The sequence below is a fragment of the Anguilla rostrata genome, chromosome 11 (genome assembly GCF_018555375.3).
Source record: "Anguilla rostrata isolate EN2019 chromosome 11, ASM1855537v3, whole genome shotgun sequence".
In the NCBI taxonomy this organism is placed as follows: Eukaryota; Metazoa; Chordata; class Actinopteri; order Anguilliformes; family Anguillidae; genus Anguilla; species Anguilla rostrata.
The window spans coordinates 39,110,027-39,127,201 of record NC_057943.1 but is presented as its reverse complement, the minus strand read 5'-3'; the positions used below and the strand labels follow the sequence as shown (position 1 = coordinate 39,127,201).

At 47.0% G+C, this 17,175-nt stretch overlaps 1 protein-coding gene across 1 annotated transcript in view; it reads left to right on the top strand.

Moving 5' to 3' along the window:
- LOC135234898 (sortilin-like) overlaps positions 1-17,175 on the top strand; it is a 46,325-nt gene that overhangs the window by 7,840 nt on the left and 21,310 nt on the right. Inside the window, exons 2-4 of the mRNA XM_064299975.1 lie at positions 11,147-11,206; positions 16,413-16,486; positions 16,750-16,852. Coding sequence (XP_064156045.1) covers positions 11,147-11,206; positions 16,413-16,486; positions 16,750-16,852 — 237 coding nt within the window. The remainder of the gene's footprint in view (positions 1-11,146; positions 11,207-16,412; positions 16,487-16,749; positions 16,853-17,175) is intronic.

Here is a 17,175-nt window from a genome sequence, read left to right as displayed (position 1 = left end):
ATGACATCACCGGTGTTTTTGAACAGTCAGGTGTGTTCGGTTGCTTCCTTCGTGTAGGTATGAGAGAGCTTTCAGTATCTAGTCTTCATTCTAGCTTTCTGATTGCCTTTGGAGTCTCTTATTGGCATTTGTCAACGTGAGGACCAGAGCTGTTCAAATGAATGTCAAGGAAGCCATTATGAGCCTGATAAATAAGGAAAAAAAGAGTCAGAAACATATGCCAAAGCTTTGGCTTACCAAAACCAACCGTTTGGAGCATCATTAAGAAGAAAGCACTGGTGAGGTCAGAAACCACAAAGAACTTGGTAAAACAGTACGGCACTCACTGTTATAAACTAATTATACTTTGCGGCTGCTTGTTTTATGCATCAACATCAACTATTAAATCAGGCCATATGACAGAAATACTCTAATTTGAAATTGCAGACGACCCAATTCTTGCAACCAGGGAATAAAATGAACAAACAACTCAGCTGGGCTTCCAGCAGTTTCAGCTGTTCGCTGTATACACCATACTGCGAATAATATTAATATCTTAGTAAAATAACAATAAACAAATATCTGTCTGTTTCGAGTAAAGAATTGGGAGGGGAACGTGCACACCCCCATGTTTCTTTGCTTGGTCTGTCAAAAAAAAAGAGAAATGACAGAGCAACTGAAAAACAGGAGGACTGAATAGAGGTGTACAGTCATTTCAAACACACAAACATTCAACCGTTTACCTGTCTGTACGCTCCTCAGCCGTGAATGCCTTTCTGCAGACTTGGGCCACGTCCAAATCAGAACACTTGCCTACTATTGAGTATACAAGTTGTAAACTAATTGTATGTTAACTTGTGCACTCAGTAGTAGGCAAGTACACTGATTTGGACCCGGCCTTGGGTTTTGTGGTGGTTTGTGCATCCTTTGACTGTTCAGTTTGAGGAGAAACTGCTCCACTGCTGTGAGTAGGGGTCCTAACTCCATGCAGACCTGAAATGCTTTCATTACTTTAACCCTTTCAAGCACAGTAATGTTCCTTCATGTTTGAAAACTGACCTTTTTGAGAGAGAGCTCAATTATTTGCCAACACTCATCACAAAATTCTTCTTTCATGGAAGATTGTGTTTAGGTAAGTGAACATGTTTAGTCGGAAATTCTTTAAATTCTACTGACGTCTAAAGAGTAAGGATATTTTAAATGTGTAGCTGACTCATGTCTGAAAGCATGCTCGGATGCTCTCAGGTATACAACCCCTCTGTTGCTACTTCCTGGTCACAGAGGAGTCCTCTGTCATAACCTTCCTTTTTTTGCCAAGACCCAATCTACGCAGGAATGTCCACATCTGAAATATAAAGGACGACATGCAGTGGCCGTTCTCCCTCATTACCGGGCAGAAATGCACAGAATGGTGCCGTTCTGTGGAGAGAGCAGTTTCCTCTTCAACCGTCAACTGCTCAAGGCTCCTGTTGCTACGCTTCCATGTTTCTGTTTCTGAAGTTTTTCTACTGAAATGCCATTGAACAGGAGAAATGTTTACACCTTGACACCGTTTAATTTATTTATTTGTCCAGGGGAGTCCCACTGTGCTGGGTATCCCTTGTCCACGAGGGTCCGGGGCTAAAATGTTTTAGGTGGAACGAGATCGCACACAGCCGTATTTCCTCTGCTAGTTGCAGGCTGCTGAACTCGCACACCGCCAGGCCTTTGAGCCTCAGGAGGGAGGCCTCTCTCCCTCTCCTGCACCCGTCTGTTCTGCGTTCTGCCTGTTCTCAGCAGGAGAGACCGTGTGTGTAGTTCCTGGGTCGTTATCCCTCTGTCGCAAGACTGCTGGGAAAGCTTTGCTTGTGTGGAACTTCTGGCTCTGTGGATGCTATTGCAGTTGGTCACGTGACCGTGTCATGTGACTCTGAGTCCTGACCCGCACGTTGGCCCTTCTCTTCCAGAGCATCGGCCTCACTCTTCTCAGGTGGGCCTTCTGTCTGTGAACTTCAGATCTGCGTTTATTATATATTTGTGTTCATTTGTGGCTCTAGTCTGCCCTCCTGCATTGCTGAGTGAGTTTAGTCTCTCTCAAATGCAGGTGCAGTGGTGCAGCTTTAAGCCCAGTATTAAAGGCGTGAGGGCTGCCGTGCTGTGCTGATTGGCCAGCCTTTCCTCCGGCTGACAAGGCTGTGATTGGTGGAAACTCGATGGTTCACTGCCCAGGAGGAAACGCACCTGATGCCCTTGCTGTAGAGGCTCACACACTGTGTGTTTTGGGTTAATTGCAGGCAGTTCCTCTTTCAGCCATATGAACAAGCTGGAGTGTCTGTTTGTCAGAGATAAGACGTTTGTTTAGTGTGTGTGTATGTGTAGGTGTGTGTCTGTGTGTGTGCATTTCTGTGTGTGTGTGTCTTCATGTTTAGGTTTGTGTTTCTGTGTGTGGGAGGGTGTCTTTGTGTGTGATTGTGTGTGCGTGCATGCTGGTGTGAGGCATTGTTTGTGTTTTACCCTCCTTGTTAAAAGATTGGCCTGCACCTTGTCCAGTGCCTTGTCTTCAGTCTGCTCGTTGCTTGCCAGCAGAGCAGTGAGCTCTCTGCCTCTCAGACACTCCTTGGATACCGCTGTGTGTTTACTAACCTGCTAGTTTAGTAGCCTTGGATACTGCTGTGTGTTTACTAACCTGCTAGTTTAGTAGCCTTGGATACCGCTGTGTGTTTTTTAACCTGCTAGTTTAGTAGCCTTGGATACCGCTGTGTGTTTTTTAACCTGCTAGGTTAGTAGCCTTGGATACCGCTGTGTGTTTACTAACCTGCTAGTTTAGTAGCCTTGGATACCGCTATGTGTTTACTAACCTGCTAGTTTAGTAGCCTTGGATACCGCTGTGTGTTTACTAACCTGCTAGTTTAGTAGCCTCTCCGTCTGCTTAAACAAACATAAGCCGCGTTTCCACCAAAATTACCCGGAACTTTCAGTCCCAGGAACTACTTTACCAGGAACTAAAAGGTTCCTTCAGCCAATGGTTGTCTGCGTTTCCACCGGGGTCTAAAGTACCGCGAAGATTAGGCAAATTAGCCCACTGACGTTGTCGTCGGTCCATCTGTCATATGATTTCTTCTGTAATCCCATACTACCACCGAAGTAGCCTACATTATTTTCTAATAACCGGGACAGCCCGGAGGGGTTTATTCCACTTATATACAACGGGTTACCAACAATGACTATATATGGTTACTTTTGTATTTATTGATTTTCATATATCCTCTCAAACACATTCATTAACAGCAGAAAACATGCACACGTTGTAAACAATTTGCTGCTTTATTACTTTCTCGTCGTCAATTCCATATAGGCTAATCGCAAAATGACAAGAATAGAACGAAAACTCGGACTTGCGTGAAAATGTAAATTAGTAGTGGTACAGCCACCGTTTGCTTTCCTTCGAAGTTACTGCTAGCCGAGCAGCGAAGTGTGCCCTCCAGATGCGAACCATGCACCATAAATGAGTCCATAGTCTTCCTGGTCTTTTCGTGGAATTGAAAATGGCAGTAAAATTGAGTAAAATTACGGCAGTCTGAAAAAGCTAAAGGGAAGATTACTAGAATTAACCTGTTATTTTACCCGGATAAAAAGTGCGGAAGGTGATTTCCAGTTTGCTTGTACTGTATCACCAATGTTAATTATGCAGAACTACCGCATACCTCACATAACTGTATCAAACGTTTGAGTCAATTACAACGGGCTAACAAAGAAAATCCGGAAGAAAATATTCAGCAACCGAATTAATCCGTTTGAATGTTTTGGTAGCCTACGTAATATGCTGTCCCAGCACGAATGCTTAGCATTTTATAAAACGAATACTAAAGCAAGAAAAGAACAGAAGAGCACACGTTATAATTCCAAGACGTTGACAGGCTATAACCAAAAGTAGGCTACTGCGCCGCATAACATACAAGTTTGATTTGAAGTTATTATGAAAATAAATTGGTTTGCCGCTGCATATTTTCAAACATGGCGGGTAATGGCGGAAAATAAATACAACGCAAATGCTACGAGTACTCGACCAATCAGAAATGTTCAGCGCTGCAAGCTCCACCCAAAAGGTTCCTGTACTTTCGGAAAGTACTACCCCCCGAGCAGGAACGTTTTGGGGGGTAAAACAAAGCCCCCAGAACTAAATTTAGACCCTAGTTCCTGCGGTGGAAACGCACTGAGTTCCTCAAAAGGTTCCTAGTTCCGGGGTATAGTTCCTGCGGTGGAAACGCGGCTATACAGAGTTGAAGGCCCTGGGCAAACAGAGTGCCCATCTCTCAACACTAACCTGTGAAACTATCACTTCCCCAATAGAGAAACATTATCTCAGCTCTTCACACATCGGTGCTGTGCTCTTCAGTGTTAATTGCAGATTACGTAGCAGCAGAGCTAAGATGAGACTCTGGCTTTAGCTAGATGAATGGCGTGCTCTGTGTTTGTTTGGTGCCCATTCTGGAACCATGATGTGTTCTGCTGGGAGTGAGAGGGTGGGCCTCTTGGCTGGCATGCCGGATTACCCCTAGTTAGCCTCAAACGGCGTCCCAGCCGTGAGGGGCGTTTACACCAGGTCTTCAGAGTCGGGCCTTCTGGGGAGAATGTTTTTGGGCCTGTGAAGTATTAATGCCTGAGCAGTCACAGAATCTCAGAGGACCCTGGTGGAATGATTAGAATCTGGAGGTCTTCTCTCCCAGCTGACCCATAGTGAAGGGGAGGCAGCACTGAAAGGCTGTCTGTATAAATTATGAAAGTTTAGATGCAAGAGTCTGGAATTGTGGATGCCTTTTGGCTGTATTTCATTTGAGATTCTGGGGTTTTTTTTTCTGGGGGGTCATATCCTGGTAAAGTCATACAGACCAGTCTCTCTCATTCAAACCACTGTGTTCAGGGAAGTCTCTCATTCAAACCACTGGGTTCAGGGAAGTCTCTCTCATTAAAACCACTGGGTTCAGGGATGTCTCTCTCATTCAAACCACTGTGTTCAGGGAAGTCTTTCATTCAAACCACCGGGTTCAGGGAAGTCTCTCTCATTCAAACCCCTGGGTTCAGGGCAGTCTCTCTCATTCAAACCACTGTGTTCAGGGCAGTCTCTCTCATTCAAACAGCTGTGTTCAGGGCAGTCTCTCTCATTCTAACCACCGGGTTCAGGGAAGTGTTTCTCATTCAAACAGCTGTGTTCAGGGCAGTCTCTTTCATTCTAACTGGCTGTGTTCAGGGTGGTCGTCTCTCCCTCATGCTTTACACTGATCCTGTGAAGTATTCCAGTCTCAGTCTGTGTGGGCCTCTCTGGCTTCGGTCTCGTCAGCAGCTTTCCAACCAGAAGAAATGCTGCAGCTCTTCTCTAGTGCCTAGTACCTGTGTAATCCCACGCTGATAGACTCATTCACTTATGACTAAAGCTCTCGCTCTCTCACTCACTCACTTTGTGAATGTCTCCCATGCTCTCCCATGATTTACTCACTCACTGGTTCCCTCACTCACTCATTGATTTACTCATTGACTCACTTATTGATTCACTCATTGATTCACTAATTCACTGAGTGAATGGGTTTCCTCAGGGAACCATCAGGGAATCTCTGGCAGATGTGCTGGTCATTTTCTTTATTTTTTATCTCATCTTTTACTCTGGTCTTGAGGGCACAATAGATCTGGCCATCAATGCCTTTTCACCACATTTCCCCTAATTATTAATTTTATGTTCTTAATATCACAAGACATTTAAACGGAAACCTCAATGATTTCTCTCCATGGTAGTTCACTGAACACGAAAAGCCAATTTTTCGCTTATAAATTTTATTTGTATTGTGCTTTTTACAGAGAAATGTCACAAAGAAACAGAAGAAACATTTGGCAAAACCAGGCATGACACCCCCTCCCCCCCCAAAAAAAAGAAAGCGAGCTCCACTGGCCAGACTGGTGTGGGGGGTGGCAGTGTAGTATAACGGGTAAGGAACTGGACTTGTAACCTAACCTCACAGGTTCAATTCCCGGGGAGGACACTGCCGTTGTACCCCTGAGCAAAATACTTAACATGCATTGCTCCAGTACGTATTCTGCATAAATGGATGCAGTGTAAATGCTATGTAAGTCGCTCTGGATATGATGCTTGTAATGTAATGTAATGGTGTAAAGTAGCAGTAGAATGGATGTAGCAGAAATTATTATTATTATTATTAATTACATTTATATAGCACTTTTCCAGATGCTCAAAGTGCTTTACAGTGAAGGGGAACTCACCTCACCCACCACCAATGTGTAGCACCCACCTGGGTGATGCACGGCAGCCATTTTGCACCAGAACGCTCACCACACATTAGCGAAGGTGGAGAGGGAGAGAACATTTATTTAGCCAATTTAATCTGGGGATGATTTTTTTAGTGGCAAGTTTTTGCGAAAGCCAGATCTGGGATTTGACCAGGACACCGGGGAACCCCCTACTCTTAGCGATAAGTGTCATGGGATCTTTAATGACCACAGAGAGTCAGGACCTCGGTTTAACGTCTCATCCGAAAGACATCTCCTGCAGCACAGTGTCCCCGTCACTGCACTGGGGCATTGGGGTTTATTTGTACCAGACGGAAGATTGCCCCCTGCTGGCCCACCAACACCACTTCCAGCAGCAACTCAGTATTCCCTGGTGGTCTCCTATCCAAGTACTAACCAAGCCCATGCCTGCTTAGCTTCAGCCATTTGGCAGGAGCAGAGCGCATGGAGGTATGGCTGCTGGCGTAATAAGGGATCCGTCACAACACATAATCAGGTGGGTTGAGCAGGTCACAGTAGAGGTATTAAACCAGCTGGTGAAGTAGAAAGTCTGGATGCAGGGATGTATATGATATGCAGTTCAGAGGGGCGGGGTGATGCTTCTGGGGCTCCAGGTTGCATCAAGGCGTGGGGCTTGAACTGGGGGGGGGGGGGTTCAGGCTTGGAGCCGTCCGCCAACTCAGGGGGAAGGGACTTTAGTTGCAGCAATTTGTAATTCCTGCAATTTGATTGGCTCCTACTGGTAGCTGGAGTGTCACACAACTCAGTCCACACCAGATTCTGAAGATTTGTTCAGTGTGTGACTCAGGCACATGTGATTTGTTTGTATTCTCTTAAACAGCTTAAAGGCTTGTGAGGGCTTATGTCCCTCAGGCCTGATTGCATGTTTCAGCTCTTACACATGTGCCTATATAGTACCCTGCAGCTGGCTCTGTGTGGAACAAAGACCACTCTCCATCCCCAACGGGCAAATCATACATCAGCTTCCAGTCAGCATCCATGAAGCAGCCTCGATTGAGCTACTCTGTTAGTGTAATTCTTCAACGTTTACCTACCGATGAGCAAAGCTTAACGTCGGGGTGTGGCACGTATATATTTTTTGTGCTACGCTGTTGTGAATAATACCCTTTAGCTGCCCGGTGTGATTCTGTGACAGTTTAGCGTGCTGTGTGTGCGCAGTGAAGTTCTTTGGCTGAGCACGGTTAAGCGTTGGGGTGGGATGTGTTCAGTCGTGTCGCGTGTGGCCGCGGCTTCAAAGCGGACGCTGGGCTTTTGAGGCCTGAGCACCCCTGTTTGTGTCAGGACAGCGGCGGTAACATTATGAGGTAGAATGTATTTTAGTCTTTGTTTTTTTTTGTTGTTGTATTGTTTTTACACACCCTGGAGTCGCAGCACAACAGGAAGTGAGAAGACGGGTGAGGAAGGGAAACAAAATGAAGTGATAAGTGAGGGTTGTTAGTCCGGTGTGAAGTCAACACAAAAAGGGTATTGTGAAGACCACTAAGCATCGAATTTTGATTAATCTGGGCTATTCTGTGAAGCCCACTGGTGAAAGGAGGGTTTTCTGACCTGGATAAATGTACCTGGAAGCCGTTGGGATAAATAAATGAAGGTTCTCTTTCTCCCTTTGGGCTGTGTCCTGTGTCCTTGCGAAGGTCAACCCTGTGCACAAAGTTCACCTTGACTGGTAACACCGTCTTAAGCCTGCTTCAATCATTAATCTAGGTGGCTATTTGGGGCAAATCATTACTTTGTTGTATGAATCTACATAGACTAGTACTGTGGCACTCGGTCCACCAGGCCAGAGAGGCGGATTGGTCCCTCGCGCTGTGGAAAGCACCGCACCGGCTGTTGATCAGCCTCGGGTACGCTGCGGACAGACCTTCTAAGCCGTTGAAAGTTTGTTAGCGCCTTCATGCTGCCCAGATCTCTGTCCTCTAGTCAGCTAGTAAACTCACAAGGCAGTGTGAGCTCATATTCCAGCTAGCTCCCTGCGCTTAGCACCCCTGTGTCGTGCGAGCAGCTGCAGGAGGACGGTCTCTGACTCAGAATGGAGGAATCGGTCGTGGAGGTTGCAGCTACATGATAGACTGGCCGTTTCACAGCATATATCACACGGGAATGTTCAAATTATTTTTTTTAAATTACTTCAAAAACAGAATTTTAGTTTTTTTTTTTTTTTTTCAAAAACATCTTCATTAGGTGAATGGGATTCTTCCCTGATGAGACTGGACACCTCTGAATTGGGGCGAGCACATTCAGAGTGCTTTGTAGCTCTCCTGCAGCAGGTGCCATTTGCAATACCCTCTTCCTCATCCTCCTCCTCCTCCGTTCCCACCCCCTTCCCCTGCTCTCAGCCGATGAGCTTGTGCTCGTCCGCGTTCTCCGTGAGTGGGCCGCGTCTGGCACGAAGGCTCGGCGTTGGATCGCCTCAACTCTCGTACGCCACCGCGCCTGTAGGCAGAGTGGTGAGAGAGAGAGATCCGGCCAACAGTTCTGGAATGTTCCCTTTCCTAGTTTCACCCTCTGTCACCCTCATACAAGCAGTGTATGTTGTGCCTGCAAATGCTAACAGGCTTTATGGCAGGCCTGAGCTATTTCAGTTGTGAAGTAAACTGCAGTGACATCAGTTCAGGTGTTCAGCACGTAAAGTGTTATAGATGGGTGGAAGATGTTCCAACTTGGAGGATAGCTGAATTGTCGGTATTTTAAAAATGAGTTCCTTTTCATTCTTTTGGCAGGAATCAGAGGTCTGAATACTTTATCCGTGATGCGTCCTTCATCAGAAAGACATTATTCAGGGTAGCGTGTAAGATTGGGGATGTTATGCTGTGGAGCAGTCTCACGGGACTCGCATTCATTGGCCATTCCTTGCTGGGCTGAATCAGGCTGCAGTTTTATTTCTGCTACTGTGTCTTCCGCACCCGCTCCTTATCTGGTCACATTCGGCTGCAGGCAGCGAAGTGAAGGGTGGCTGGATTTTCCCGTTGTTCGGACGCTTAGGAACGTGGATACGGTGACTCACCCAAGCCTCACAGCGCCTTCAACAGATGGCATCCATCTGCACGTGCCCTGTGTCAGTGCCGAGTCCCCTTCTGTTCACTAAATGTGCCAGTCAGTTACTGGGCATCCCGCTCGAAACGGCGTCACGATTTTGTGAAACTGGCATCGTTCGGGCACACAGGAGACATAGCCGATGTGATGATGTCATGCCTCAACAGGGTGGCATGCCGCCAAGCGAGTCCTGGCGACGCCCTCATTTGCAGTAGCTCTTTTGTGCTTTGCATTTCCCCCACTGGGGCTGGGCTCAGATTAACCCTTTAAGATGTCAGATCACAATTATGTGACTAGAATGTTCTTTAACCGAACATTCTAATGCTGTTGTCACAATCACTACCGGTGACCGAAACAGTGGAGTTCTAGAACACTGACTTGAAACATTTTTTTAAAAGCCCTACTCTTCAAAGGGTGCACACATGACCATGGTCTGGGGGCAATCCCACTGACCCCATTCATAACTGCGTTTAACTTCACCACTTCACCCAACACCGTTTCGTTGAAGCTCTGATGGTGTATCGGGGTGAAGGGCCATTATGGTGTGCTCGTGTTGGTCATTTCAGGCCTAACTGGACATGATCTTCATTTTGAAATATCAGAAAGAGATTATTCTGGGTGTAGGATCGGGGATGTTGCGCTATGGTAGTCCGGTTTTGGGTGCTGGTGCCCCCCCCCCAGCTCCAGCTCCAGGACTCCAGCACAGGGAGAAAGGCCTGTGGAATAAAGCCCCCAGGGCTCTGAGTACAGAACCAATCAGCAGCCCCCCCCCCCCCCAAAAGTGTGAAAAGAAGAGGAGGAGAAAGGGCATCAGCAGTCCTGCTGTTTTTCTGTTGTGTGCTTTCCAGTCCCTCTGTGTTTCATTCTGAGGGTGTGTGTGTGTGTGCGTGCGTGCGTGCATGTATGTGTGTGTGTGTGCATGCGTGCGCTCGTGTGTGCGTGCATATTTGTGTGTGCATATGTGTGTGTGTGTGTGCAAGTGCATATGTGCGGTACATACAGTCGGTAAAAAAAGCAATAAAGCAAATGAATGAAAATGTATGTTAAAATAATAAGTCTAACGCAGGAGCATTTCTTAAGTCTTAACAACAAGAAACAGTTTGAGATGATTTCACGTGTGCACCATAATTAAATTAAAATGTGTGCCTTTATTTTAGATGTGAAATGCATTGCATATACATCATTTATATATACATCGTTTTTCCTTGTTTACTTCAGGCATTTCCAATATCAGCTCTTGTTGTGCGGTTCTTTTCTATGTTCGTTTGCTGTATTTGATTTGCCGTTTGGAAGCTCTCTGTAGAGATGTGGCAGATCACATGCCATTTAGCTGTTTAAGTGACCACATCGTCAAGGCAACAATCAACAGACTATGTAACAATTAACCGGAGGGCCAGAAGGGAATCCACAGAACAAGGCGCCCTCTTTAGTGTAGATAGCACATTAGTCTGTGTTGCCGTAACACGTACTGCAAGCTGTTTAGAAAGGAATTTGCGTGTCAGTTCATAAATGTTATCAACTGAAATGTACGACCCTGAAGGAAGAATTTTGTTGTAAATATTGTCTAAAATTGGTGTTTCTTGTAGAAATGGTCAGTACTGGTAAAAATGGTCAGGGCTGGCTGGACGTGCCGTGCAGTCTGTAAGGCAGACGACTGTCCAATCATATAAGGCGTGTGGACGGGGTTTGATGTCCGCCGTGGCACCATCTGAGTTGTGATCTCTTCTCTGTCTCTTATCCTCTCTGCTTTGTGACCCCAATGTGATTGACAGGTATTTGCGTACTTATTGGTGTTGTGGACAATGAAGTTAACCCCGCTCTTATTTCTCTCTTGCAGTTCACCTTCAATGACCTGAGTGGCTCGGTGTCTCTGGCCTGGGTGGGAGATGGAACAGGGGTGAGTGTCCTGTTTCACCTTTGACCTTTATTGACCTCTCCCTCAAGATATTCCAAGTAGGGGTAAAACAAATAATAGTGTTGCCATTTGTTCACAAGTACTTTATAAATTTGGTAAATATACCAAACTTTGTGATCTCATGTTCTTTGGAGATGTATATACACTAACATATGCAACAGTAACTGACAATTACTGTTTACGTTGTTATTAATGTTATTATTATTCATAATAATTACTGGTAATTTAAAAAGTCCCAGACTGCTCATTGAGTCATTCCATATAAAATGAGGTACAAAGTTAAAGTTTCAGTGATAGAATGTTCTGGAAGTAGTTGTCAGTGTTGACACTGCTAGTCCTTTTGGCACCAGGTACACCCACAGTTGAATAAGCTTTCATGGATAATGTGCTGCGGGTGATTTTTTTATTTACAGAGCGATACGCTGTATGCTGTAATCCCACGGAGGCAGTGTTAAGGCATAACTCTAAAAAACCTGTGAAAGGGCGTTTATCAGAGCAGGACATGTTACAATGGCCGTCTGTATCAGCCAGACATGTGATAGAAGTGAAATCCACATGACACCTTGAGGGCTGGCGGCGGCTAGGGTTGGGTATTATCCCTAACAGCAATATCACGGTGCAGGCCACAGAAAATATCACGATAAGCGATAACATTGCTGTAAAAACTGCCACTTTTTACATTTATTTTATTGGGAGAGTTCGAAAAGTCATGTGTCAGTAGATTATGAAGCAGCATATCTGAGAAAAAATACACTACGTGGCCAAAAGTATGTGGATACCCAAACATCACACATGTGCTTGTTGAACATCTCTTTCCAAAACCATGGGCATTAATATGGATTTGGTCCTCCCTTTGCTGTTATAACAGCTTCCACTCTTCTGGGAAGGCTTTATACGAGATTTTGCCATATGGCTGCAGGGATTCGCTTCCATTCAGCTGCAAAAGCATCAGTGAGGTTGGGCACTGTGCTCCTTCTCCTGAATGACAATGCCCTCCTTGTGCACGAGGGCATTGTCATGCTGAAACGGGAACGGGCCTTCCCAAAACTGTTGCCACAAAGTTGCACAATTCTCTAGAATGCCAAATTTGACAGTTTACTATTCAGGCCAGTACAGTTGGCACTATGCATTCTGCCAGCTCCTGACAAACAGTTCTAGTGCTGTTGTTTCCCGAGGCACTGTGGAACTCGGTAGCGAGGGTTGCAACCGAGGACAGACAATTTTAACGCGCTACACGCTTCAGAACCCATTCTCTGAGCTTCTGTGGCTGTTTCTGCTCCAAGACAAAAACAGCACTTACAGCTGACCGGGGCAGCTCTAGCAGGGCAGAAATTTGACAAACCGACCTGTTGGAAAGGTGGCATCCTATGGCAGTGCCACGTTGAAAGTCACTGTTTGTCTATGGAGATTGCACGGCTGTATGCTTGATTTATGCACCTGTTAGCAATGGGTGTGGCTGAAGTAGGCAAACGCACTAATTAGAAGAGGTGTCCACATACTTTTGGCCACATAGTGTAGGCCCAAGCGCTCGTCAGCCAGGATGTCGCTTAGATGAATTAGCTTTGCATAAATTATTTCCCTCCCATTCTAGGGCAATTATTGCTTTTCAAGAATCAAAGTGGCGACGTATGCCTGCAATCGCCGGTGTTCAGTTACATCGTGCTATCACCCAGGCCTAGCGCCGGTGTTCAGTTACATCGTGCTATCGCCCAGGCCTAGCGCCGGTGTTCAGTTACATCGTGCTATCACCCAGGCCTAGCGCCGGTGTTCAGTTACATCGTGCTATCGCCCAGGCCTAGCGCCATCATTCAGTTACATCGTGCCATCGCCCAGGCCTAGCGCCGGGGTTCAGTTACATCGTGCTATCGCCCAGGCCTAGCGCTGGCGTTCAGTTACATCGTGCTATCGCCCAGGCCTAGCGCCGGCGTTCAGTTACATCGTGCTATCGCCCAGGCCTAGCGCCGACGTTCAGTTACATCGTGCTACACCCAGGCCAGCCCGTGTTCATTATGTGCGATCGCAGGCAAGCAGCTTTCAGTTATTCTAGCAGGCTAGGCTGGTGTCATACATCGTGCTATCGCAGGCTAGCCCGACATTCATTACCACCGTGTATCGCCCGGCCTAGTCGAGCCCGACGTTCAGCTTACAGCGTGCTATCCCCAGCCCTAGCCGCCCAGACGTTCAAGTACATTGTGCTATCGCCCAGCCTACGCCAGCATTTCGTCTACCTTCATGCTATTCCCAGGCCTGGCGGGGGTTCGTACATCGTGCTATCGCCCAGGCCTAGCGGCGATGTTCAGTTACATCGTGCTATCGCCCAGGCCTAGCGCTGACGTTCAGTTACATCGTGCTACATAGCGCCGGCACACCCCCATTTATGAGGGAATGATGGAATGCAGCCTTATTTTTTTAGGGCTGAGCTGGAGCAACCTGTTAGTGGGGAAGCCCCACATTACCACCCACCCCCGTGGTCGCTCCGCCCTGTCGGAGTCCTCTCCCTGCACTTCCCTCAGAGGCCAGCCTGAGGCCTCCCCGCCCCCCCGCCCCAAGCCCCTGGCCCCCCCAGACCGTTTCAAAGACAGCTTTGTGTTCTCCTGCACCATCCTCCCCCACCTCCACAGAAAATGCTGTTTGTCTCCTTTCCAGCTTAATTCCAAATGGGGGCGGTGGCGGTGGGGGGATCTGTGATGGACCAGAACCCCCTCGCAGAGTGCGGATGGTAACCCGTGTTCATTCCCAGTTTGTGCGACTTGCGCGCCCCGCCTGACTGACTGGCTGATGCCGATAACCGTTGCGTGTTTTTCCGCAGTGCGTGCGTGCGCTCCTGCGGTCGTAAGGATCGCTTTTAAAGACTTCTTTGTGTCCTCCGACACCACTCCCAACGTTCACGGAGACGGTGTCCCCTTTCTAACAGAGTGGGCTGCCAGAACACACACCGGAGATAACCCCTCCCCGTATGAGTCAACTTTGTCTGATTGCATTATCAGCACTGGCTGCTGTGACAATGGGGACAGCCAGGGCTGTGTGACCGGGCTCCAGTGCTTAGGGCCTGTGGGGCTGGGCACCCAGCTCTGTGCTCCTTCGCCTGAATGGAACGAACTGGAGCCGGAGGTTAATTTATGACATCACTCCTACAATCACATGGGCAAATCATGAGTTTGTGAGGGATCGCATGACTGCAGGCGGTGGGTGAACCTGTGTGTGCGTGTGCGTCCGTGTGTGTGTGTGTGTGTACGCATGCACGCTTGTTTACATCGAAAGGCTTAAGTATGTTTTTTCCTTTGGAATTTTTTTAATAATCCTAACATAAAGGAAAACCTAAAAGTCCTAACCCCGACCCTGCTCCCCTTCTGTAGGAGCAAAACAGATCTCTCCCTCGTGTCACTGTGAGAGAGGGAGAGAGAGAGATTGTGTGTGTGTGTGTGTGTGTAAGCTTAGATTGAAAGGCTCTTTCTTTCCTTTGGATCCTTTTCTTCTTAATTTTCTTACTTTTAAATATTTAAAATATTCTTTTCCCCCTTTTCCGGTTTGTTATGCCCAGTCCTGTTTGTTGCTCCACTGTTCCAGGTCACATGACATCCGCCCAGTTCGTACCACGCGGCGGCTCAGAAATCAGGCGCACACAGACAGGAGTCAGAGGAAGATTCTTAATCAGCTGAAGTGCTTATTTTCCGGTGTAGCAGGTGGACTTACGGGTCCCTGGTTTACTGTTGGGGGTCGCTGGGACCCTGTTCCCCCAGTAGGCTGAAACCCTCCCATCCCTGGGTGCCAAATGTGCGTTACCCTGCGGCTCTGCTCGCTACGGTCGCCCCTGGCCGGCCCGGTCCGTTACGGTTGTACCTCACCTTGAGGCTCAGCCGTGCTCTAGAACGGCGCCTTAACAGCATGAGCCACTTGGCGGTCCCTTATGAATAAAACATGTGGCCATTGTGACTTCTTATATTCCGCACATTTTAATGATAGCAGGAATTATCAGATATTAAAAACAATGTAGCTTCTGTCTCCGAATTTACTTGTGCACTTACCCGCACATTCACTGGCCGTGGCTGGTGACCGATGATCCTGCTTTGCGTGTCTGTTCTGGTTTTTTTTAAGCGCAGTCAGAGTGGAACTGGTTTGCGTGCTCCGTGCTCGTTGGACGAGGAAGTGGATGTGTTACTATGGTGACTCAGGGACAGAGCGTGTTATCACAGAACAGGATGGTGCCGTGTCTGCTTTGCAGTTGGCTAATACAATAAGGTTAAGTAAATAAAGACAGGGCGGGATATGAAAGTTATATATTCATTTAAACAGATGGAGTTGCTTAGTTTTGGTTTGGGTCCAGTAGGCGACACGTTCAAGTTTGTCTCACTCCTATTCCAGCAGCCTTTTTTGCCACCCCTACTCACTGGATCTGACTGTAGCTGTTGTTTACATAAGGGTGTATATCATAAACCTTCCAGTGCTCCAATGAATCCTTTGGGTAGGTTTTTGGAACATCCATCCATCCATTATCTGTACCTGCTTATCCTGAGCAGGGTCGCGGGGGGTGCTGGAGCCTATCCCAGCATGCATTGGGCGAGAGGCAGGAATACACCCTGGACAGGCCGCCAATCTATCGCAGGGCACACACTTACACCTATGGGCAATTTACAGTCTCCAATTCGCCTACCTGCATGTCTTTGGACTGTGGGAGGAAATCAGAGTATCTGGAGGAAGCCCACGCAGACACGGAGAGAACATGCAACCTCCACACAGAAAGTCCCCAAGCCGAGATTCAAACCCACAACCTTCTTGCTATGAGGCGACAGTGCTACCCACTGCAGCACCGTGCCACCCAGTTTTTGGAACCAGTAGTGATTGTGACATCAGCATTAGAATGTTCAGTTAGGAACAGTCTAATCACATATTTTTGATCCTACACCTCAATGAGTTAAGCTTGTATGTGTAAGATTATCTTTCTGATGCATGAGGTATTGTAATACAAAAAAATGACAGTTAGCTGTCAATCACTGACTTGTTTAACAATCAAATCAGTCAGTTGTTGGTCGCGCATGTTGACTCCATCCATGTTCATACTCGAAAAAAGGATCTTAAAGAGGCTTAAAATCAACAATTCTTTATCAAGAACCCATGGATTTAACATGGATGTACGCGAGAGGTAAATATAAGGTACACTGAAAGCTAAATACTGGCTTTTTCTCCGCAGGTGGTGCTGGCCTTGACCACGTTCCAGGTGCCGCTCTTTCTGCTGAGATTTGGACAGTCTAAACTCTACAGGAGGTAAGTGCTGCTAGCGCCCACCAGAGGTTAGCATCGGTCTGAAAATGTGCTAAAGCAATGAAGACCACGAGCAGCTGTTCTTCCAGCTGAAGCTAAAGCTGGGAGCTATCTTAGAACTGCAACCCCTGTGACAGTTGAACCTAATGTGTGATGGTTCTATTTTAGCTCATTCTGCTTTAGCGGCCTAGACATGTCCTATATCGCAGTTTTATAGATTCTTTGTAAATCCAAATCTCTCTCTCTGTGTCTTTCTCCTGTGTCAGTGAGAACTACGGGAAGTCCTTCCAGGATGTCACATCTCTCATCAACAACACCTTCATCCTCACAGAGTTCGGCATTGCAATCGACCCTCTGAATACTGGGAAGGTGAGGAAGATGACGTGTTCTACTTTTGGGTTTGTCGCCTGGCCCCGGTGCCAAACGCAGCCGACCGTAGGCACACCCCTGGGCCCTTCGATCTCTGAAAAATGAAAATATGTTCCTCAGACGCGTTATGATTCTCTCCAGGTCCACATACCTCCCACTGGTTTATTTAGACACGCTCATACATCTCATTCGTGCGCTGTTTATGAAATCCCTGTGGAAAACCTTTGCATGAGTTTATAAACTAATCTCTTCCCCGTGAAGACGTTTAAAATGCTGCACTGAGTCTTTAACGGCAGCACTCACTGCTCACCTCCCACAGTATC